General features: G+C 49.8%; 1 protein-coding gene across 1 annotated transcript; it reads left to right on the top strand.

Moving 5' to 3' along the window:
* Positions 1–609: 609 nt before the first annotated feature.
* On the top strand, positions 610–22309 carry MYO1A (myosin IA; the record flags this gene model as incomplete). The annotated part of the gene is made up of 27 exons (XM_082350937.1): positions 610–3781; positions 3888–4003; positions 4265–4359; positions 4550–4654; positions 4848–4894; positions 5040–5103; positions 5305–5403; positions 7432–7535; positions 7651–7798; positions 8274–8392; positions 8473–8559; positions 9914–9979; positions 10132–10236; positions 12215–12277; positions 12483–12683; positions 12857–13083; positions 13448–13648; positions 13912–14005; positions 14463–14612; positions 14722–14790; positions 15235–15309; positions 19941–20075; positions 20705–20811; positions 21202–21334; positions 21449–21601; positions 21780–21907; positions 22183–22309. Exons 1-27 carry the CDS (start codon positions 3668–3670, stop codon positions 22307–22309), a joined length of 3132 nt encoding a protein of 1043 aa, XP_082207063.1. The 5' UTR covers positions 610–3667.
* Between the last annotated feature and the right edge of the window lie 360 nt (positions 22310–22669).

Genomic DNA, 22669 nt, shown 5'->3' with positions numbered 1-22669 from the left:
TGTTCCCTCATTTCCCCTTACACGGACTAGAAATTCTAATGGGGGGATAAGGAAGGGAATTTCAGAGTCAGAGTGGAGGAAGACCAACAAGCTCCAGTTGCTTCAGTTTTGCCTGGGAAGCAGGAGATCACAACCCTGCATCTCCTGTGCCTCCTCTCCACCCCAAGAGTGCTTTGACAGATCTTCAAATCCCAGCTGAGTTGGATGTGTATTTTGTACCTTGTTAATTTAGAATGACCCACTCATCCCCGTTTGCCCAGAACTTTCCTGGTTTTAGCACTCAAATACCCATGTCCAGAAAACTCATCTCAGGTCCCAGACAAACCATGATGATTGGTCACCCTAGCTGTGATGTTCATGCCATTGTTTCTAAGCCTGAGGTTGCCATCTCATTTTAGAGTCACTTCTGTCATGTGAGCACATAGTAGGCACTCGATAAATGAGTCTGTGGATGGACACAAATGAACCTCAGTTGTAGACAGCTGCAGATTCCTGGCCTGGAGAACAGGAGACCTGTGTTCTGGTCCTGGCTCTGCCAGGTTTGCAGCGGTGTGATCCTGGGAAAATGGTTTCTCACTCTAAGTATGTTTCCTCCACTGCAAAATAGGGGGTCTTTAGTCATTTCTGCCTCTGCTGTGATACTGCTCTCCCTGTACATGGGATTATGTTCTGATGTCACTTCCACTCAGCTTTCTCTCTCTCTCACCTCTTGCTTTTTACCCCCTTCAAATACATATATATTTAGTAGATCAATAATTTATGTAAGGGCAGGTTGGTAATGGAATTGCTGATGGGCCAGGCTTATGCTTCTGTGAGAGCAGTAGAGTTTGGACCTTGAACCAAGCAGCTGTGGCTGGGAGTTGGAGAATCAAGTCTCTATCTTCAGCTAAGTGTTTGTAATTACCTAATTTGCTCTTTGTGCATGCCTGGGAGGGAGGATGGTGGGCATAGGGAGCCTGCTGTTTAGGAATTTTCCTGGGTGGATGAGGGGGTACCCTGGGAAATAGGATTTTAAGGCTTCTTGTCCACTGGAGGCAGTTATTTCCAGCTGAGATAGTGCCCAGGAAAGAGCATCCCAGGGTCTTATTCGGTATTCTAGCACAGAAGAAGGAATAAAATGAGAAATACCAGGACTTGGGCTGGAACCTGTGGCCAACTTGGGGTCAGGAAGCTGCATTTTTCTGTTCCTGGTTCTGCCATGTGCTGTCTGTGGAACTAGGGGCACATTGTGTAACCTCTCTGAGCCTCGGTGTTTGTCTCTAATTTTCCTTTTTAATGGAGTGAGTCTTCACTGCCTACCTCACAGGGTGGTGTGATTCAATGAGGTGACACACAGGTGGGAGTTCACTGAATGAATGAAATGTCAGGTGTTATCAATAACTTTAATCTTTGGACCTGTACGATGGGGTCTGATTCATGGGGGGAGGGAAGTGGAGAGAAATTTGGGAATTTTGTCTGCTTAGTTCTTCACAGTAATATCGTCAATACCCCCTGGCTCCCAACAAGATAGGAAGGGTAGGTTTGAGGGAGGTACTACTTCTTTGGTCAGAAGACACCCCAGCCTAACTTCCTCTTTGACAATATTCCTGCCTTTTGGAAAAAGCTTTTCCTTGGCTATAAAGTCTGCTCCTTCTGCCCTCATTTCCAAATCTGGGGGGCAATGGAGCAAGAACTCTGCTTGAACCCCTCAGCTAAGGCCAGCCAGATACCCCTTCCTACCTAGAGGGGCTTTCTCATGCGACTGAGTGTCTCCGTTTGGGGCTGCAGGCCTGTGAAGGGTTAAGCGAGCCACACCCTCAGCAGGAACAGCCTCGGACTTTGTGCGGAGCAGCCATCTCAGGGCTCGCCTGGCTTGACTGGCACAGGGAGCCCTGGCTGGAGGAGGCTGCACAGAGGAAGGTCAGAATCGTGGACACTGGGAAGAGGAGGGTCGAATATTTCCTGTCTTCCCTGACACCATGGACAGCTCCCATTAACGAGGGCACCTCTCCAGCCTTGGGGCCTGGGACTCCTATGCCCCCTTCCTGTCAAACCGGGATTTCATCCACCATTCTCCAAGAGACACTGAAGTTGCATCCTAGTTCCAGTGTTGGTGAGTCCTGCCTTAACCTGCCTCTACTCCTCTTTTCACATCTTTGGGTGCCCCATGTGGGGGCTGCTTTTTTTCCCTCTTCCCCACCTCCAACCAATCTTATTCCCATTCCTTTCAAATCTAAAGCCAAAGAAGAAGCCAAACCAATCTTATTCCCATTCCTTTCAAATCTAAAGCCCAGCCCCGCTTCTACTTCTCGCCCTTCCCTGCCAAGTTATTTAAAATCTTAACTTTTTTTTTTAACCTAGAAAATGTGGGATGTTAATAGTATCTACTTCATGGGGATATTGTAAGCATCAAGTGAATTAGTGTATGTAAAGTGTTTAGAGCCTGCCTAGCCCCTAGTACATACTACCTGATTGCTAAAGGTTGCTATAATCAGTATTCTCATTGCTCCCTCCTTTGTGACTTTACAGGAAGTTACAGGTGCTCCCTTTTCCCGAAGCTTGGGTGAGGCAGAGTGAAGGGAGAAGGCAGCCTGTGCCCCTTTCTTGCCCCACCTTCCCTTCCTGCTTCCCTCCCTTCCCCCACTCAGTTTCAGCAATGCAGGACAGGAGGATGTGGCTCTTTTATTCCTGTTAGGGAGTGGCATTGACCATTGTAATAGTCCTGTCCTGCACCAGGTCGCCCTGCCTACTCAGTCCCCCAGGAAAGGCTGAGGAGGGCTGGGCTTCCACTCTGGGGAGCACCTGCCACGTGCCTACTGCATGGAGGCCGAGCCGCACGGTGTTCCCTGCCCCTCTGACGCTGCTTTTCCTTGCCCATTCCCACCAGCTACTAAAAAGCTAGGTGTGTCCCTCTGGGGCAAAGTCCATGCCAGAAGCTTATGGTCATGGGTGTAGAAGCTGGACATGGAAAAATAGGGACAGACGTGTAGGCACATCCAGAGGTCCTGACAGCTACTTGCTTGTTGGGGAAACAAACCTCATTTTCATTTTCTTTGGGGTATTCCAGCCTTTTACGGAGGAACTCCTGTCTCTGTCCTTGAGCTCATCACCTCTTCCAGTCCCCATTTAAAAAATGAATCTCACTGTAGCAATGAGAGGGGAGGAAAGACATTGGCACAATTTTTCAAAGGGGTATGGGTGTGCTGGGTGACCGAAACGGGGGCCGTGAGAGGCGGGGAGTTGAGAAGGAGAACTGGTGACAAAGAGTCAGGGAGTCTGGACCCTGGCCGCAGCCTCAGTGCAGGAGGGAGGGAGCTCTCGGTGCTGTGGCATGAAGTTTGCTTACCCTTTCCTCCCCAGCCCTCTCCCCTGCAAGTACAAGGACGCTCCCCCAGCTGCTGCCTACTGGGTGCCTTCTTTACCCTGGTGGTCCTGTCCCACCCCCACCAACCCTAATTCAGGAAGCAGAGGATTCCCTCGCCTCCCACCAAGAGTTTCTGCAGCCTCCACTGTTAGCTTGGGCTGGTCCAGAGGCCTCTCCCAGGTTGGGGGCTCTCTCTAGGGCCAGGACTAGGGGAGGGGAAAGCTCTCTTAGGTCCTTCTGCCTTCCTCCCCTCAAACAGTTACTGGCCTCTAAAGCTGAGCAGACATCAACAGACTGATCCCAGGATCAGTTGCTCCTCTGGACATGACTCTCCTGGAAGGGTGCATTGGGGTGGAGGACCTTGTGCTCCTGGAACCCCTGGAGCAGGAGTCTCTGATCAAGAACCTCCAACTGCGCTATGAAAAGGGGGAGATTTATGTGAGTGCTTACGGGTGCCCCTGCCTGTGGCCGTGTGGCCAGAGAGTTCACGTGCCTCCCCCTAAACCCCACCCTCTCTCATTCCCTTCATCTTCCCTGGCACCAGACCTACATTGGGAACGTGTTGGTCTCAGTGAATCCCTACCAACAGCTGCCCATCTATGGCCCAGAGTTCATTGCCAAATACCGTGACTATACCTTCTACGAGCTGAAGCCCCATATGTGAGTAGAGGGACCGAGGAAAGGTGACAGGGCCCCAGCTCGCTATGACGACACATCCTAATTTCCTCTATCCTTCCTCCCGAAGGAGGTTCTCCAGCTGCCTTCCTCCCTTGGCCCTCTGGAGGCCCCTTCCTAGGCCTGTCACTTGCCTTGGTCTGGTCCAAGTGGGGAGGGCGAATGAGTCTGGGGGTTGGGGGTCGAGTGAAAGATGTTGTCCTGGACTGGTCCCACACTAGTCACCACCCACTTCCTCCCCGCAAGCTATGCACTGGCAAATGTGGCGTACCAGTCACTGAGGGACCAGGACCAAGACCAGTGTATCCTCATCACGGGTGAGAGTGGAGCTGGCAAGACAGGTGAGGCGCCGGGGGGGAAGCCATGGAGTCACTGCTGGAAATACCCCTTGTCTCTTTCCAAGCCAGGCCCAGTTCTGCCCCCACCCCCTGAAATTCCTCCCCGGCTTTTTCTGACTGAGTGGTATGAGGTGCTGGGATGAGGGAGGTTAAGGGCATAGGTGGGGGATCCACGTGAGGGTTTCTCTTGCAGAGGCTAGTAAGCTAGTGATGACTTACGTGGCGGCTGTCTGTGGGGAAGGGGAACGGGTGAACTCTGTGAAGGAGCAACTGCTTCAGTCAAATCCAGTGCTGGAGGGTGAGAAGTCCAGTCTCTGCCCTCTCCACCCCCACCCCACCCTACCATCCCCAGTGTTCCCCAAATCGCTGTTCTCGCTCAGCCTGAGGAACCTGAGATCGGCCTCATGGCTGGAGGGCCTTCCCCCTTCCCCTGCTCTGGAGTCCCTCTTCTCCCCTCAGCCATCGTATTCCCCCTCCCCTCATCTCCACAGCTTTTGGCAATGCCAAGACCATTCGCAACAACAACTCCTCTCGATTTGTGAGTGAACATCTCCCCGGACTGGGACGAAAGGGTGTGGGGCCTTGAGAGGGAGGAACAAGGCACAGCTCCCTCCTGGACAGGGTGGCGAGAAGAGGAGGAAGCCAAGTCTCTCTCTCTCTCTCTCTCTCTCTGGTCTCTGAAGGGAAAATACATGGATGTTGAGTTTGACTTCAAGGGATCCCCCCTTGGTGGTGTCATCACAAACTGTATGTGTCTCCCCATCCCGCTTACCACCTGTCCCACCTGCCCCACGGTGTTCCTTTTGGCTAATCTGCTGCTGTAGGAAGGAGGAATGTTAGACTACCAGGCTTCCCAACCACTAGGAACACTAGGGATGAGGGCAGAATTAGAGGGAAGCTGCAGTACCTCCCAGGTCCTCAGAACATTATTTTCAAATTCTCTGCCAGATCTGCTTGAGAAATCCCGCGTGGTGAAGCACCTTGAAGGAGAAAGGAACTTCCACATCTTCTATCAGCTACTGGCTGGAGCAGATCCACAGCTGCTGAGTATGTGCCTGCCCCCGACACGTGGCAGAACATCCCTAGCCTCCATTCAATGCCCAGAACCCCTGGGCCCCTCTGGATCCCTGTAGCCCTCTTCCCTTGAATCTCAGGGCAGTCCCCACCCTGAATCTCATCCACCCATTGTTGGGAACAAATCCCTTGACCTTTGTGTTCTCTTCCTTTTCTGGGGTTTTATTGCTAGGAATAAGCCTTCTTACCTCTTCACTGCTCTTATTTCTCTGTCTTGTCTGGATTCCTCTTTCCCCAAGCTGGCTTCAAAAATGGAACACTTATTTCCATCTACCATCTCTCCTATCTTCAATTTAAGGGACTTTATCCATAGCTCAGCAGGAAAGCAGGCAGGATGTTACAAGTGTTCAAGAACTTTCAATGAGCTCTAGTTGAAGTTGTCCTGGGTCTACATCTGCCTTGCCCAGGACCTTGTCCTTGATTTTCTCTTCTTAGATAGTTCTGTGGAGGTTCCATTCAATCATTCATCAAACATCTCTTGAACACCTACTATGCTTGAACATTGTGCTAGCTTCTAGGGATACAGAGATGAGTAAGAGACCTTGTCCTCAAAGAACTTATAGTCTTCTAGGAATGGCAGATGCATGAAGAGCTACATCGCAATACAGTGTGATCAGTGCCAGTAGGCTCTGTAGCTGGCTAGAGGGGCAGAAGGCATGGAGCACCTTACCTTGTCTTGGGGAAGAGACCATCTCAGCCTGGATGCTGGATGGGCCTGAGGTGGCTCTGGATGGGCATTACTGCAGGGTCTGATGGGACTTAAAGCCCTGCCAGAGTTTCCCCTCTCAATCCCCCCTCTAACTGTGGGCACTGTGGGTGTCTAGCCCCCAAGAACCTGTCCCTTTGGTTTCTGGTTATTCTATGCTGGACTTGTGCCTATCTCCTTTCCCCCTCCTGGAGATCTCTATGGTTCAAGAGCCCCCACAGGTCTTATCCTCCCTCCTGGCTTAATTGTCTTGATTGTATTCCGTTTGTCTGAATCATAGGTACTAGAGTTGTGCTCTGGCTGATTTTCACTCACTGATTTAAGTTGAGTCTGGGTGGGGCCTCCCTCCCTGGTGTCATCATCCCAGGGCCTTTCTGACTCATTCTCCTTCCAGACACCCCTCTTTAGCAGGCTCTTGTTTCAAAATTTGTGTCTCAGGGGAAACTGCCATTAAACTCTAGTTTGAGGGTCACTCCCTGATTCTCAGATCATTTGGATAACAGATAACTGATACCCTTCAAGCTCCATGATTAACCCATTCCTTCCCATCTCAGGTGAACGGCTTTGACCATTCCCTTGATTCATTTATTAAAAAGAAAAAAGTTCCTGCATGCCGGCCAGGCACACAGAATATGAAGATGAAAAACACAGTCCCAACTCACAAGTTGTTCATTGGTAGGAGGGACAGAAAAAAACCCAAAGCCCAGCCCATGTGATGTGGTCTGGGGTAGAGATGCACAATGGGGGAACACAAGAGGGCCATTTGGCTCAGCTACACGCAGAGAAAACCTTCCAGAAGGGAGTCAGGATTGGGGAACATAGTATCTGTCACTTGGTTGGTGCTTTGTGAACAAATAGTGGGTGCGCCAACCTGGGCCTAGGGCGAGGCCTTGAGGCTGGGGGTGGGTGGGAGATGTGTGCTCACCCTTCTTTCCTCACCTTCATCCTCCCAGAACCATTGAGAACTGAGCAGGACAGAGAGGTTTCTTGTTTGTTTTTATTGTTTGGAACCCTGAGGGTGGGGAAAAGAGTAGAATGAGGCTTTTCTTTCATAAAAGTTGGGGAAAACTTCAACAATTATGAACACCCAAACCCTAAATACCACTTAAAAATGTAGTCTATCATCACAGGAATTAGCGATCCAAAAACAAAAGAGGCAGGGGAAGAACCTAAAACAAAAATGACTCCTTGAATAAATGAATGAACCAACCTAGGACAAGGACCGTGAGGGTCAAGGCTGGAGGACTCCAGAAAGCATGTGTACTGACCCTTTTCCCTCATGCTGGCCCTCCCAGAGGCCCTGAAGCTTGAACGGGACACAAATGGCTATGCCTACCTGAACCCGGGGGCATCCAGGGTGAATGGCATGGACGACACTGCCAACTTCAAGGCCCTCCAGGTGCGTACCTGGGATGGGCCATTAGGCCATGCCCTGAGCCCAGGCTCTGGCTTTGAGAAGGGAAGCGTTGGACTGGCACCGCAGTTCAGCTTCGGACTTCTCCTTTCTCTCCAAGAGTGCGATGACTGTGATTGGGTTCTCCAAGGAGGAGATTCGGCAAGTCCTAGAGGTGGTGGCCCTGGTGTTGAAGCTGGGGAATGTGGAACTGGCAGACGAGTTCCAGGCCAATGGAGTACCAGCAAGTGGCATCCGTGATGGGAAAGGTCTGCACCCAACCAGCTCCCTGAACCTCCTGCTACAATTTCTGTTCTTCCACCATCTCCAGCACAATAGACCTCCCTCTGATTCAGTCCCCCTCTGCCCGCTCAGGAGTTCTTCCCCAAACATGCTCATTCAGAACTCCCTGTGAGGCATATTGGAATGAGGTTTTGATGTTCGGTAGACCTAGGTTCTGGGACCTCTCTGAGTCTCAGTGGATTCTTTGCAGAAATGGGGACAATTACACTCATTTCAGGAGATTCTCATATTAAAGGAGATAATGCATGCAAAGTGTCAAGATCTCCCTTTCCTCCTCCTCCCCAGAGATCCCTCCAGAGCTATGTTCTGGATTGGCTGTAAGGACTTTCCCAGTAAGACCCAGGAACAGCAGGCTCTCAGCAGTTTCACTTTTCAGCCCTCCCTCCCTCCCCTGGGAGCAAGCCCTCTCTCAGGCCATGTTGTATTTCCTCATCACTCCAGGTATTCAAGAGATTGGGGAAATGGTGGGTTTGAATTCAGCGGAACTAGAGAGAGCTTTGTGCTCAAGGACCATGGAAACGGCCAAAGAAAAAGTGGTCACTGCACTGAATGTCGTTCAGGTGAGGGGCCCTGTGGGAGGAGGCTGAGTTTTGAGTCTGTTCTGTGGCTGCCACACTAACCAGTTGGCACTGCCCCGCAGGCTCAGTACGCTCGGGATGCTCTGGCTAAGAACGTCTACAGCCGCCTTTTCAACTGGCTAGTGAATCGAATCAATGAGAGTATCAAGGTGAGAGACTGCCCTCCTCCCTCAGCACTCTCCTCTGCCCGCCCCATGCCTTGGGTTCTGAGATGAACAGAGTAAGGAGGATAGGGTGTATTTATTTATTTATGATAATGTAGTGTTTTGGAAACATCTCTGTTTTTTTGAGTTCATCTATTTGGGTTCCCTACTTACCAACTGTGTGGTCTTTCAGTTTCACAAAGATTCTGAACCTCAGTTTCCTGATTTGGGAAATGAGACACACTAATGCCTACTTGTTTCACAGGATTTAGTGAGGATCAGATGAAATTGTGTACGTGGTTACCATATAACCCAGCAATTCTACTCCTAAGTACATATCCAAAAGAACTGAAAGCAGATGTCCACATAAAAACCTGTGCATAAATGTTCACAGAGGCATTATTCATAATAGCCAAGAAGTGGAAACAACCCCAGTGTACATCAACTAATGAATGGATAAACAAAATGTGGTATATCCATACAGTGGGATATTATTTGGCCATTAAAAAGCATGAAGTGCTGATACATGCTCAATGTGGATGAACCTTGGAAACATGTTGAGTGAACGAAGCCAGACACAAAAGGTCACATTTTGTATGATTCCATTTATATGAAATGTCCAGAGTAAGCAATCCATCGGGATGGGAAGTAGATCAGTGGTTGCCAGGGGAATAGGGAGTGACTGCTAATGGGTTACACGTATAAGATTTCACCTGGGGATGACGAAAATGCTCTGGAATTTAGTGGTGATGGTTGTATACCTTTTGAATATACTAAAAAAAAAAAAAATCCCACTGAATTGTATACTTTTAAAGGGTAAATTTTATGGTGTGCAAATCAGGTCAAAATAGAGCTATTATTTAAAAATTCGTATCTGAAAGTGCCATCAATTTAGAATCTGTTACCAGAAGGCAGCAGGGTAATATAGGATTTGAATCCAGATTTGGGTAAATGCTTAGCTCTTTTGAAGTTCGATTTTTTTTCATCTGTAGAATGGGAATAATCACACCTTATAGGGATAGATGGATTAATGAAATAAGATCATAGGATTTTTTGTAAAATGCTCTACAAATATAAGGGATGGTTATTTTCCCTAGAAGATTTTAACGTCTTTCTACTTTGTACCATGAGAGCATTTTCCTGGAATCTATTACATCTTCCTTTTCCTCCTTTCCTCCCTCTTTGCTTGTCCTTCAGCATATAGAGGAAGAGGGAGAGTAAAATTACACCAATTCCTTTCCAGCTTGGTCAAGCTCACCCAAGTTCTGTTTGCTTCCTGCTTTACTCACATCCATCCCAGAGGGGCCTGGCCTGCTGTGTAGCAGGCCGGTCCTCAGACTTATCTTTTCCTCCTCTTCAGGTGGGCACTGGGGAGAAAAGGAAGGTCATGGGGGTCCTGGATATCTATGGCTTTGAAATATTAGAGGTGAGAGAGCTTCAGCAACCTCAGCACCCTGCTTCCTGAGGGTTAGCAGCGGCAGGCTCAAGGAGGGTGTGAGAGAGGGGAGGTAGGGCTGAGACGGAGGAAGGGTCTTGGGCTGAGCTGGTCTCACTCTCTAACCTGTGTACCCACCACAGGATAATAGCTTTGAGCAATTTGTGATCAACTACTGCAATGAGAAGCTACAGCAGGTGTTCATAGAGATAACGCTGAAAGAGGAGCAAGAGGAATATAAGAGAGAGGTAAACGAGGACTTCCTGCTTGCCCTCTCTCAGATGACTTCTAGGCGTATGCCAGATCTTTCTCCTTCATCACAGCTTCCTCTCAATTGTCCCCAGACGAGAACACTAAGGACAAAAAGTCTCCCTTGCACAGCTGAATATTCCAGCATTACCAAGAAGCCCTAATTCTCTGTTTTCCCCCCCCAGTTCCCCATCCTGCCCTCCAGGCCAGGAGAGGAAGGGGGCAGATTGATGGAAGGGTGTCTGGGTGGGTAGGGGTGGGGGAGAGACCTGACAAGAGTGAAGTGACAGCTGTGCTTGGCCCAGGGCAGGCTGTGAGCCGAATTTAGAAGGGGCATTTCTCCTGGGCTTGGCACCCTACCACATCCCTTTCGGTGCCCTTCTCTGACGTCTCAGAATCTTTTGTCTCCTCTGGGCTGGACTGATGTTGCCACCCCTCTTGTAGCACCCAGACTTCCTCACCAGAAATGCCCCGTGGCTCAAAGTTTCCACACTCCTTCCCCTGGCCAGCGAAAACCGCCCCCGTTTTCTATGGCCAAGTGTTAGAAAAGCTCTCTGATTGAGCTAATTCACTCCAAAGTGTGAATGGCTGAATCTCACTCATCAAAACCCTCCCAGGGATGTTCCTTGTGAGCTCTCAGGAACCTGCTGTGGCAGAATTTCAGGCAATGTGGTCACAACTAAAAGTTTTTTTGGTTTTGTATGTTTTTACTTTAAAAATTTAAATTATCAAATAGATATACATTCCCATGCTTCAAGATTCAAAAAGCTTAAAAATGTATATAAAGAAAGGTCTCCCTCCCACCCCATCCCAGCCTCCTAGTTCTCCCCCCTGCATCTAGAGGCAACTGAAGTCGGCCTCCTTCCAGAGGTCTTTTATGTGTAATCAAAAAAATCTGTAAATATATTTTCCCTCAAAATTTATTCAAGTGGCAATGAATACACTCTGTTCTTTCACCAGTTGACAAGAGACCTTTCTGTATCAGTACGTAAAGATGCTTTTCTACAGCTGCATAGGATTGTTCATTTAACCAGTTGGGGGAGGTATTTTGGGGATGAAGTGGACGGGCAACTTTACTTAATTCCACTCTGCATTCCCTAAAGACCTGTGAGGGAGGAGGAAGAGAAAGGCTCGTGTTCCCCAACCACACCTGGGAATGGCCTGAGCCTGGGAGGTCTGGCACTTGGCTGGTCCGGAGCTCTTCTGTCTATAGGCCTGATACCCAGCAAATCTCTAAATTAGAGGTGCATGTTCTTATGGGTCTTCTGCTTCTATACCATTCTTGCTTTTTAAAAAACATTATACAGCCCCAAAGTATCATGTAGATCAGTGGTTCTGAAAGTGTGGTCCTGGACCAGCAGCAGCAGTATCCCCTGGGAACATGTTGGAAAGACAAATTCCCAGGCCCTATCCCAGACCTGCTGAATCAGAACCTGGGGGTGGGGCCCAGCAATCTGTATTTTAACAAGCCCTCCAGGTGATTGTGAGGCACACTTGAGTTTGGGACTCACTGATGAAGGTCTTTGAAGATGTATCAAATTAGCTTTGTTGTTTGATGATAAACTCACCTATGTGCTTTGGTTCCATAGCTTGTTGCCAGAACAGTATGGCCATTTGCTCTTCTTCATACTCAAGGACCCTTCCCACTCCCACAGTGGGGTAATCCCTATCCCAGTCTTCACCCAACATATTCCACTTCCTTCTCCAACCTGCAGCACCTACATGGCTTTCTGCACTGTCTCACCCTCTCTCACAACTGCTCTGGGTCCTCCCACACGTCTGCCCACCCACCCCACAAATTCTCCATCAACCTTGGAGGGATGAGGATGTGATAGAAACCACACCAAGGACCCCTCTGAACTATAGGGCTTTCTGATGGTCCTTTGTCAGGTGGGTGAAAAGGGGCCTGGTTCTGGTGAGACCATTGGAGACTTGTCTTGGACCTGCTCCATGTAATTTGTCATCTCCCCTTGCCAGGGCATACCGTGGGTGAAGGTGGACTACTTTGATAATGGCATTATCTGTAACCTCATTGAGCACGTAAGTTATCCTTCTCTCATCTCTGGGACCTCCCCCTCCAGACTGCCTGAACACCTTTCCCCTGTCTCTCTCTCCCCTCCTCCCCACCCCACTTGATAAGGATGGTAAAGAGGGCAAAGGATGAGGGGGCAGAGGGGCGGCAGTGAGGATGTGGATGTCTTGAAGGACCAGGTATAGGTTGGTCTGATCTTGTTCCCCTGGCCAGAATCAACGAGGCATCCTGGCCATGCTGGACGAGGAGTGCCTGCGGCCTGGGATGGTCAGTGACTCCACCTTCCTAGCAAAGCTGAACCAGGTCTTCTCCAAGCATGATCACTATGAGAGCAAAGTCACCCAGAACGCCCAGCACCAGTATGACCACAGCATGGGCCTCAGCTGCTTCCGCATCTGCCACTATGCGGGCAAGGTGATGTCGCGGGGCTGGAGGGTGAAGACTAGGGCCTGGGCACAGGCTGAAGGCAATGGGGGAGGCACTGGGGGGAGGTGAGAACCAGGAACACTTCGCAGTGAGACTGGGAGGGCCACGCGCACGACAGACAATGTGGTGGACTCTCCAGATCAAGTGCTGTTCCTGTACAGGTGACCTACAACGTGAACAGCTTCATCGACAAGAATAACGACCTACTCTTCCGGGACTTGTCCCAGGCCATGTGGAAGGCCCAGCACCCCCTCCTTCGGTCCTTGTTTCCTGAGGGTGATCCAAAGCAGGCATCTCTCAAACGCCCCCCAACTGCTGGGGTCCAGTTCAAGGGTTCTGTGGCCATCCTCATGAAGAACCTGTATTCGAAGAGACCCAACTACATCAGGTGACATGCTGGGCACATAGGGGAACATGGTGCATTTGTGATGACACTTGCAGGGTCCATGCATGGTAGAACATGTCTGTGCGGGGGCGGGGGGGTGGCTGTCTCTGGAATAGGATACCAGATCCCTTTTCCTCATGAAAAACAGAGCCAGCTGAGGAGCTGAGAGTCCTGTAAGGGGGAGAGCGTCATGGTCAAGTAGGGACCATGCTATAGTGAGTGAAACTGGGAAGGCCAGTGTGTCTGCTTCCTCTGAAAATTTTCAGCTAACGGGAATGTGTACAGAACAGAGGTGTAGAGACCAGGATGGGTGACACTGGCAAGGGTGAAGGCCCTGTAGCCCGGGCCTTGCCTCACCTCCCACCAGGTGTATAAAGCCCAATGAGCATCAGCAGCGAGGTGAGTTCTCCTCGGAGCTGGTGGCCATCCAAGCTCGGTACCTGGGGCTGCTGGAGAATGTGCGGGTGCGACGAGCAGGCTATGCCTACCGCCAGGCCTACGGGTCCTTCCTGGAAAGGTACCGATTGCTGAGCCGGAGCACTTGGCTTCGCTGGGACGGTGGAGACCGGTAAGACTCAGTGGGAGACTGGGGAGAAGGGAAGGGCAGTGCAGGGAACCTCTGTGGGGGAAGAGACCAGGTGGTGCCATGTGTATCGCTGAAGCTCGGTGAAGGGATTCTCGGGGAAATGAATTGAATGATCACTTTTCAGAGGCTCTGAAGTCTGTTCGAACCCTGAACTCTTCTTCTGGGGTGAAAGGGGGTAGAGGAAAGGTGGGAGAGGACCCTCCCCTGGGATGCCCTTTGGCAGCTTTCCCCACCTGCTCCTGTAGGGAGGGGGTCGAGAAGGTCCTGGGGGAGCTGAGTGTGTCCTCAGAGGAGGTGGCCTTTGGGAAGACAAAGATCTTCATCAGAAGCCCCAAGACTGTGAGTTGGAGGGTGCACTTGTGTTTGGTGGGGCTGGAAGGTGGAAGAGTTGGAGAGCCCACCTGAGTGAGAGGCTGGGCGACGGGAGCTTCTAGAACCTGGAATGGATAGTGGATGAGGAAGTCTCCTCTCTGCAGGGACTTTATCCCTGGGAACTGAGTTCTTGGGTCCCTGCCCTGCCTGCCCTGAGCCCTGGAATTAGGTGTGCTTGCATTGCTGGTCTGAGCGCCTCTGCCTGAAGCAGGACTCCTTGAGAGTCAGGGTGTCTGAGTTTCCAAGTCCTAGCACAATGCCTGCTAAAGAGTCAGAGCTCAGTAGCTGCTTATTAAATGAATGAATGCATAAATGAATAAGAGGACTAAAGAACGATTGAATAAAACACTGGCTGGGAAGCCTTTGGGTGCCATGGGGTTCCCCTAGGTGAGCCTCTCTGTGCCCCCCTTCCACCTCTCCACAGCTTTTCTACCTGGAAGATCAGAGGCGCCTACGAATCCACCAGCTGGCCACACTCATACAGAAGACGTACCGAGGCTGGCGCTGCCGCGTCCACTACCAACTGATGCGCAAGAGTCAGATCCTCATTTCCTCTTGGTTTCGGGGCAACATGGTACCTGTTATCCCCAAAGTCCTATCCCCCTTACTCTAATAGGAGAGTGGGAAGTGGAGAGGTGGTTCAGGAGGTGGAGTTTTTCTAACAGGCCCACTGTTTTCTATAGCAAAAGAAACGCTATGGGAAGATGAAGGCATCAGCATTGTTGATCCAGGCTTTTGTGAGAGGTTGGAAGGTAATGGGGAAGGGAGAGGGGTTTCCTCCCCTCACATGGCTCCTCCTGGTCATGCCAGCTGCTGCTGGTGGGGAAGAGTAGCAGAGAGAAGGTCCTGCCCGCACCCAGGACACATCTCTGTGTGATGGTATGTCTGTGTCTTGGTGTGTTTCTGGGTCTGCTCTGTGTGTGTCTGGGAGTGTGGATGCATCTTGGGGAGATCTGAATATATGCTTGGGTGTGTTTCTGACTTAGCAGCAGAGCTCTGCCTTCTGCTTTGAGTGTCCTCCTGATCGCCAGCTTGTCTGACTTTACTCTCTCCCTCCAGCTATAGTCTCAGCTCTTTATCTTACTCGGTTCTTTGTGTGGTTAAAAAATAGTAGAACCTCTTCTAGGCCTGTCTTCTATCTTCCAGGTATAACTCTCTATCTTTACTTTGGCCCTTTTCTTGTATGTCCCTGCCAGGCCCGCAAGAATTATCGAAAGTACTTCCGGTCAGAGGCTGCCCTCACCTTGTCAGATTTCATCTACAAGAGCATAGTAAGTGGTGGGGATTGAGGGTGGAAACGGGGCATTGAGGAGGGAGGGACAGGTTGGGAAGAGGAAGTATGTGGGGTTTGAGAGGAGGTGACTCAAAGCTTTTCCCCAAGAGCCTCCTCTATCTGATGTACTTAAACCCTGGGAGCAGAGGGAATGGGGCAGCAGCCTGCACGGGGAGGGCCCCAGCGCCGAGGGGCCTAGGGGCAGAATCAGAGCACATTTTGGCATGAATAGACTCTGCAGGCAACCTTGTGGCAGGAAGGGGTCCCAGCACACCCACCAACTAGTCCGTGGTGAGTAGGCTGGAGAAGAGACTGGGGCTGGGTGGTTAACAGCAGTTGAAGAGGCTGAGCCTCACTGAAGAGCAGAGAGAGGACACACATAGGGTTAAGTAACCCAACCTCCCGAGATTCATTTTAGGGTTGGGGGTGAAGATGGCGGAATCATATCTTCCTTCTATCTCTTCTGACACTGTAGCAGGCCAGGCTGAAACTGAATCTCAGGAAGGACCTTAATTCTGGAGGACTCGGGTCAGAGTGGGCAGGAAGAAGCCAAGAGCAGGCCTGGATGTTCAAACTATGGACAGTTTCCAGTGAGAGGAAAACAGGGACAGAGAGGGGTGATTTCCAGAGACATATATCCGATAGCAGTAGTGCTTCTGAGAAGTGTTGGAGGGAAACCAGATGGGGGAGAGCAGCACTCCAGTGAAACCTTGGGAAAGACCAGAGAGAAGAGCAGGAGATCTTGGACTGAGGGCTGGAGTGAATTAGAACAGACCTCAGCTGATTTGATTTTTTTTTTTATAAATTTATTTATTTATTTATTTTTGGCTGTGTTGGGTCTTCATTTCTGTGCGAGGGCTTTCTCCAGTTGCGGCGAGTGGGGGCCACTCTTCATCGCAGTGCACGAGCCTCTCACTGTCGTGGCTTCTCCCGTTGCGGAGCACAGGCTCCAGACGCGCAGGCTCAGTAGTTGTGGCTCACGGGCCTAGTTGCTCCGCGGCATGTGGGATCTTCCCAGACCGGGGCTCGAACCCGTGTCCCCTGCATTGGCAAGCAGATTCTCAACCACTGCCCCACCAGGGAAGCCCCTGATTTGATTTTTGACGGTTGTTAGGACTGTTACTGACTTTGCTCGTAAAGACACGAGATGCATTGGAGCTCCTCTCTATTCCCTTGGCTAAGCTGAGGAATGGGGGCTCTGGGCCTCTTCCCCACCTCCCTGAGTCTTCACTGTGTCCTCCTCCCCCTCCCCGGGGAAGCTCCATTGTCCTAGGCCTCTTCCATTGCCTGGGCTCTCCTCATGCAGGCTCCAGGGTGTCTGCCTTACCAGAGTACGTGCTCTCTTGCTGCACACCTGAGACCTGTAATCTGATTTTGCTCTTATCTCCTGAATGACCTCTAGTCTACCTTCTCTTTCACCTGTATATCATCAGGCATCTGCTGAATGTCACCACAGGAACTGTTGCCTTTAAACCAGTATTTCAATAAATCAAACCCACTGTGGAAGTCTGCGTGTAGGGGACCACAGGGCATTGATTGCCCTAGTGTTTCTGACTAGTCCATATTTTGCCATTGCCTTGCCTATATATAACTCACTTACTATGTGCTAAGCCCTTTACATGCATTAACTCTAATGCTTTCAACAACCCTCTGAGGTAGGCCTTTATATTTCCCTCATTTTATTTTATAATTAATTAATTAATTGAACTTTTTTTTTTTTTTTTTTTTTTGGCCGCTTTGGGTCTTCGTTGCTGCGCATGGGCTTTTCTCTAGTTGTGGCGAGCAGGGGCTACTCTTCGTTGCAGTGCGCGGGCTTCTCATTGCGAGGGCTTCTCTTGTTGCGGAGCACGGGCTCTAGGCACGCGGGCTTCAGTAGTTGTGGCACGTGGGCTCAGTAGTTGTGGCTCGCGGGCTCTAGTGGCAGGCTCAGTAGTTGTGGTGCACGGGCTTAGTTGCTCCGCGGCATGTGGGATCTTCCCGGACCAGGGATCGAACCCTTGTCACCTGTATTTGCAGGCAGATTCTTAACCACTGCACCACCAGGGAAGAACCAAACTTTTTTTTTTTTAAAAGCACAAAACCCTATATACTAAAATTGTACACATCAAGTATTGGTCCAATCTTATATCAATCTAGTTACAATTAAACAGCACCATGGTTTTCTTACCTAGGTTAGTTAAACATGCCCAGAAAATTGTTATTCAAAGTATATGTTTTTTAAAAATAAAATAAACTCTTTCCCCCATTTTATTGGTAAAAACCAAGGCCCAGAGAGGTTGAATAACTTGTAGGCGTTCCATAGCTGGTATGTGGTAGAGCTGGGATACAAGCTATTTGACTCTAGTTTTAACCACCACCTACGACTGTTCCCCTCTCCTTCCTGCCTCACCACTCCCAACACACTCACAGAGGCCTGGGCAACCCAGGCATCCATGGCTCTGGGTAGACCTGCAGGCAGGAGGGCTGCATAGGGAAAAGCAGAACTTTCTAGATATAAAAAAAACAAACAAAAAAGAAAAACCTCAGAATCTCCACATCAATTGGAACATGGGGGATTATGGGACATGCTAAGGAATGTTTATTGAATTAAATCAAACCAGGCCAAGGACTGGGGACTCCAGGGTGGTTAGACCAAGCCCACTAGATCTTTGTAGTGGAAGATACAAAGAGCTTGGATAGTTCCTGGAGAGTTACAGCAATATACTGTGTGTTCTGCCTTTTTCTATTTTAGTTTTTTAACCTAATATCTCAGCAAAAAGTTTTCACAAAAATTCCAAAAATTTGGAAGTGTTCAAGGTCAAGTCATTTTCTATACCTTCAGTAATTCTATCCCATAAATAAACAGGGTGCTAGGTGCTCCCTGAGATATAAAGACTTAAAGAGTCCTTGTCCTAGATTGGGGGAGACTAAACAGTCAGATGCCACGGGTGAAACTTGATTGGATCCTGGATCAGAAGAAATAAAAACACAGTCAAAGAGTACATATTTAAAGTTTATAAAGGACATTAGAAGAGATTTGCATATACATTACTGTTGGGTGAGTGTGTCCAATTAATGTTAATTTTCTTAGGTATGGTGATAGAATTATGATTGTGTAGGAAAATATCCTGGTTCTTGGGCAATGCGTGCTTAAGCTTTAGAGGAAAATGTCATGATAACTGTAACCTACTTTAGGATGCTATAGTAGCCAAGATTTGTACATATGCGTGTATTTATATACTTACATGCATTTGTATTTATGTGTGCGTGTGTTAGAAAGAGCACAAAGATAGGGTAAGATGTTAACATTATCAGCTGGTGAATTTAGGTGAGAAGTATATGTTATTCAGATGTTCATTGCAATGTTGTTTCAACTTTCACTCAAATTTTAAAAATTTCAAAATAAGAAAATAAGTTGTATTACATTTTAAAAAGTAAAACCTTAAGTCAGATTATGTCACTCTTCCCCTAAGACCCTCTAAAGATGTTCCATTTCACTCCACATAAAGCCAAATGTCCTTACCACAGCCTACAAGGCCCTTCATGATCTCTCCTTGGCTAACCTACTCTCTGATCTTTTCTTCTCTTGCTCAATTTAGGCCAGTCACACTGGCTTCTTGTCTGGAATATGCTACCACTCATTCCTGTCTCAGTTCTGCTTTTTTTGCATCATAGCGTATATAATTATTGGAAGCTACAGTCTATGTTTATTTGCTTGTGGGCTGTCTCCTTCTCCACCCACAGTAGAATGTAAACTCGGTGAGAAGAGACTTTGTTTACTCTGTTCACTGCTGTGTCTCCATACCTAGAACAGTGCCAGGCACAGAACAGATGCTCAATGATGTTGAATTGTGAAAAAACTCAGGACCTAGCATCCTGACTCCCAAAGACTCACCCTGTAGAAGAGGGAGATTTCCATGCAAATAACAGTAGTACAAAAACAAATGTATAGACAAAGTGCTATGGGGCTTCAAAGAAAGGAGAGACACCACTGGCCCAGGGAATCTGGAAGGGCTTTGAGCTGCATCTCAAAGGATAGGTAGAATCTGGGTTGGCAGAGTTGAGCTGAGAGCAGCATGAGCTAAGGCACAGAGTGATAATGAATGGGCTGGGCAGAGGGCAAGTCAGGGAGTCCAGTCTGGTTGGTGTGCCAGGATAAGATAATGCAGGGGATCCTGTGACATGAGGTTGGGCTCTAAGTAGAGGACTTTGAATGCCAGGTTGAGGTGTTGGGCTTGACTGAGCAGAGAGGAGGGAAGATTTGGTACCTGTCCAATAGCCCCAACACAGACAGTGGGGCAGCCATCCGTAGGCAATTATGAGCCTCGAGAATAGGAAGCTACAGAAGCAAAATATTAAGGCCAGTTTTCATATTGCTCCTCCCACCTCACTACCCTGGGTAGAAGGTATCTGCTTGGAACTACTCCTTCTCTCCCCTCCATCTCCCGTTCACGCTCTTACTGCCCAACCTCAAGTCTACATTCACACTGAAAGAGACCAGGAGGGGACTCCCTTCCATCTCCTCAGCTCCACTTGTTGCTTCTCCCTGTGGGTGGCCTTTTCCCTTAAAGTGGTGGGATCTGGGTGCCAGTTTGCCTGTCAGGAGGTCTTCTCATCATCCCACTCCCAACTCCCCTGCTCCCAACCCAGGCACGGAAATTCCTACTGGGGCTGAAGAACGATTTGCCGTCTACCAATGTCTTGGACAGAAGGTGGCCAGCTGCCCCTTACAAGTACTTCAACACAGCTAACCACGAGCTTCAGAAGCTCTTCTACCAATGGAAGGTGAGCGGGGCCTGGGCAGCCTCTCCTGGTGCTCAGGCAACTCCTCTCTCATCTGTCTTTTTTTTTTTTTTTTCTCCTCCTCCTGATTTTCCTCTTCTGCCTCCCTCTTCCACTTAAATTTTTTTTTTTATTGTGGTAATACATAAAATTTACCATTTTAACTATTTTTAAGTAAACAGTTCAGTGGCATTAAGCACATTCGCATTGTTGTGCAACCATCACCGCCATCTGTCTCCATACTATTGTTCATCATCCCAAACTGAAACTCTGTACACATTAAGCAATAACTCCCCATTCCTCTGTCCCCCAGCCCCCAGAAAGTATGATCTACTTTCTATCTCTATGAATTTAACTATTCTAGGTACCTCATGTAAGTGAACTCATGCCACATGTGTCCTTTTGTCTAGCTTATTTCATTTAGCACAGAGTTCTTCTACTCAGGAAATACTTTTGAGCACCTGTCTGGGACTAGGCCTTGTGCTGTGCGCTGGGCACACAGCCCTCCTGGGGCTTGTATTTGACTGTTTCCATCCCCCTCCCCCAGCATCCCTCAGTCCCCCTTCCCCTCCCCAATGCTCCTCCAGCCCCTGCCCTCTCTGAAGTGTCCTCCTTCCCCTCCCCTGTCACAGTGCAAGAAATTCCGGGATCAGCTGTCCCCGAAGCAGGTAGAGGTCCTAAGGGAGAAGCTCTGTGCCAGCGAACTGTTCAAGGGCAAGAAGGCTTCATACCCCCAGAGGTGAGTGCCTCCCAGACCCTGTGCAGTTTCATCAATAGCAAAGAGAAGATTCCCCAGGTGGAACAGAGCTGTGGTTCTCAAACTTCAGTGTGCCTCAGGATCACCTGGCAGGCTGGGTAACAGCCAGGTTGCTGCATGCCCTCCTCAGAGTTTCTGAGTTAGGAGGTCTGGGGTGGGGCCAAAGAATTTGCCTTTCTAACAAGGTCCTAGGGGATGCTGACGTCGGTCCTGGACCATGCTCTGAGAACCGCTGAGACACAGGGTACGGCGGAGGATGGGGGATGGAACACATGAGGACCAAGATGGGAACTCAGTGGGGGGATGTACAAGGACCTTGGAGGTCGGAGGTAAGGACCTTATCTCCACTGCGTACCTCCTGTGTGTCCTCAGTGTCCCTATTCCATTCCACGGTGACTACGTTGGGCTGCAAGGAAACCCCAAGCTACAGAAGCTGAAGGGCGGGGAGGAAGGGCCTGTTCTGGTGGCTGAGACTGTGATGAAGGTCAACCGTGGCAATGGCAAGGTGAAGGCCCATATCCTGAACTCCTTCCCCAGCCTGATCCAGAGCCTCGGCTGGTAGCTGGAAGGGTGGGGACGCATCGCAACCCTTCCTCACCCTTTCCTGTTCTGTCCCTAGACTTCCTCTCGAATTCTCCTTCTGACCAAGGGGCATGTGATTATCTCAGACACCAAGAATTCCCGGGCCAAGACTGTCGTCGCACTAAACAGTGTGGCCGGGGTGTCAGTCACCAGCTTCAAGGATGGGCTTTTTAGCTTGCATCTGAATGAGGTATCAGAGCTGGGTGGGGGCAGGGCCCCAGACTGGAGAAGGTGGTGGGCATCACAGGGCTGGGGCGAGCTGGAGGCCATGGAGAGCAGACCTCTCACTCTGGGCCTTTGATATCTCCCAGGCTGCTCCTGAGGAGAAAAAAACGAATCCCTTCCCTGCTGTTTCTCTCCTTCCTAAGATATCATCAGTGGGCTCCAAGGGGGACTTCCTGCTGGTCAGCAAGCATGTGATTGAACTGCTGACCAAAATGTACCGGGCTGTGCTGGATGCCACGCAGAGGCAGCTTCCAGTCACCGTGACTGAGGAGTAAGGCCATGAGCTGGGGGCGAGGGACGGCTTGGGGCAGATGACCAAGCTGGCGGTCATTGTGACCAGGAAGATTTGTCCTGTCAGAAAGTGAAGCGTACTGTGTCAGGTCAGGGCCACCCAAGTTCTCTGCGGCCTTGAGTCTTCTGACATAGGGGGCTGGTGGGGGGATGTCCTTGCCTCAAGAAGGGGAGGGGAAGCCACCATGCAAATACAGGAGTAGGGGTGAGGGGATGAGGGCACTAGCTTTGTCTTTCTGTCTGTTCCCCCTCCAGGTTCTCATTGAGGTTCAAGGAGAGCAGCTTGGCTGTCAAGGTCATCCAGGGCCCTGGGGGTGGTGGGAATGGCAAGCTGAGCTGCAAGAAGAAGGGGAGTCGTTGCCTGGAGGTGACTGTACAGTGAGGAGGTGCAGCAGTTTCTTCTTCCTGGACCAGCACCAGCCCCACTCCCACCCGCCCACCTTCGTGGGAGGCTCTCGTGCCGGAACCCTCTGATGGGGGGTGGGGCTCAGAGAGTGCAGAACCCTTGAAGAGGACCTTGCTTCTCCCAATCCTTTCCAATCCTCTCTCCAAACTTAGCTTCCTCCCACCCTCAGCCTCTTTGCCCACTAATAAAACAAGAGGCTTTGCAAACGTTTGGTCATGTGGGTGGGTCCCTGTTCCCCCATCTTTTCACTGGCTTATACTTAGACCCTCTGCCCCCCTCCCTTTCCTCTCCTCAGACTCCTTGGAGCCAGCTAATGCAGATAATAAGAATGAAAAA

Source organism: Balaenoptera borealis, assembly GCF_965194805.1.
Source record: "Balaenoptera borealis genome assembly, chromosome: 13".
Lineage (NCBI taxonomy): Eukaryota > Metazoa > Chordata > Mammalia > Artiodactyla > Balaenopteridae > Balaenoptera > Balaenoptera borealis.
Note: the sequence above shows the minus strand (reverse complement) of the source record. Positions and strands in the feature narration are given on the sequence as shown.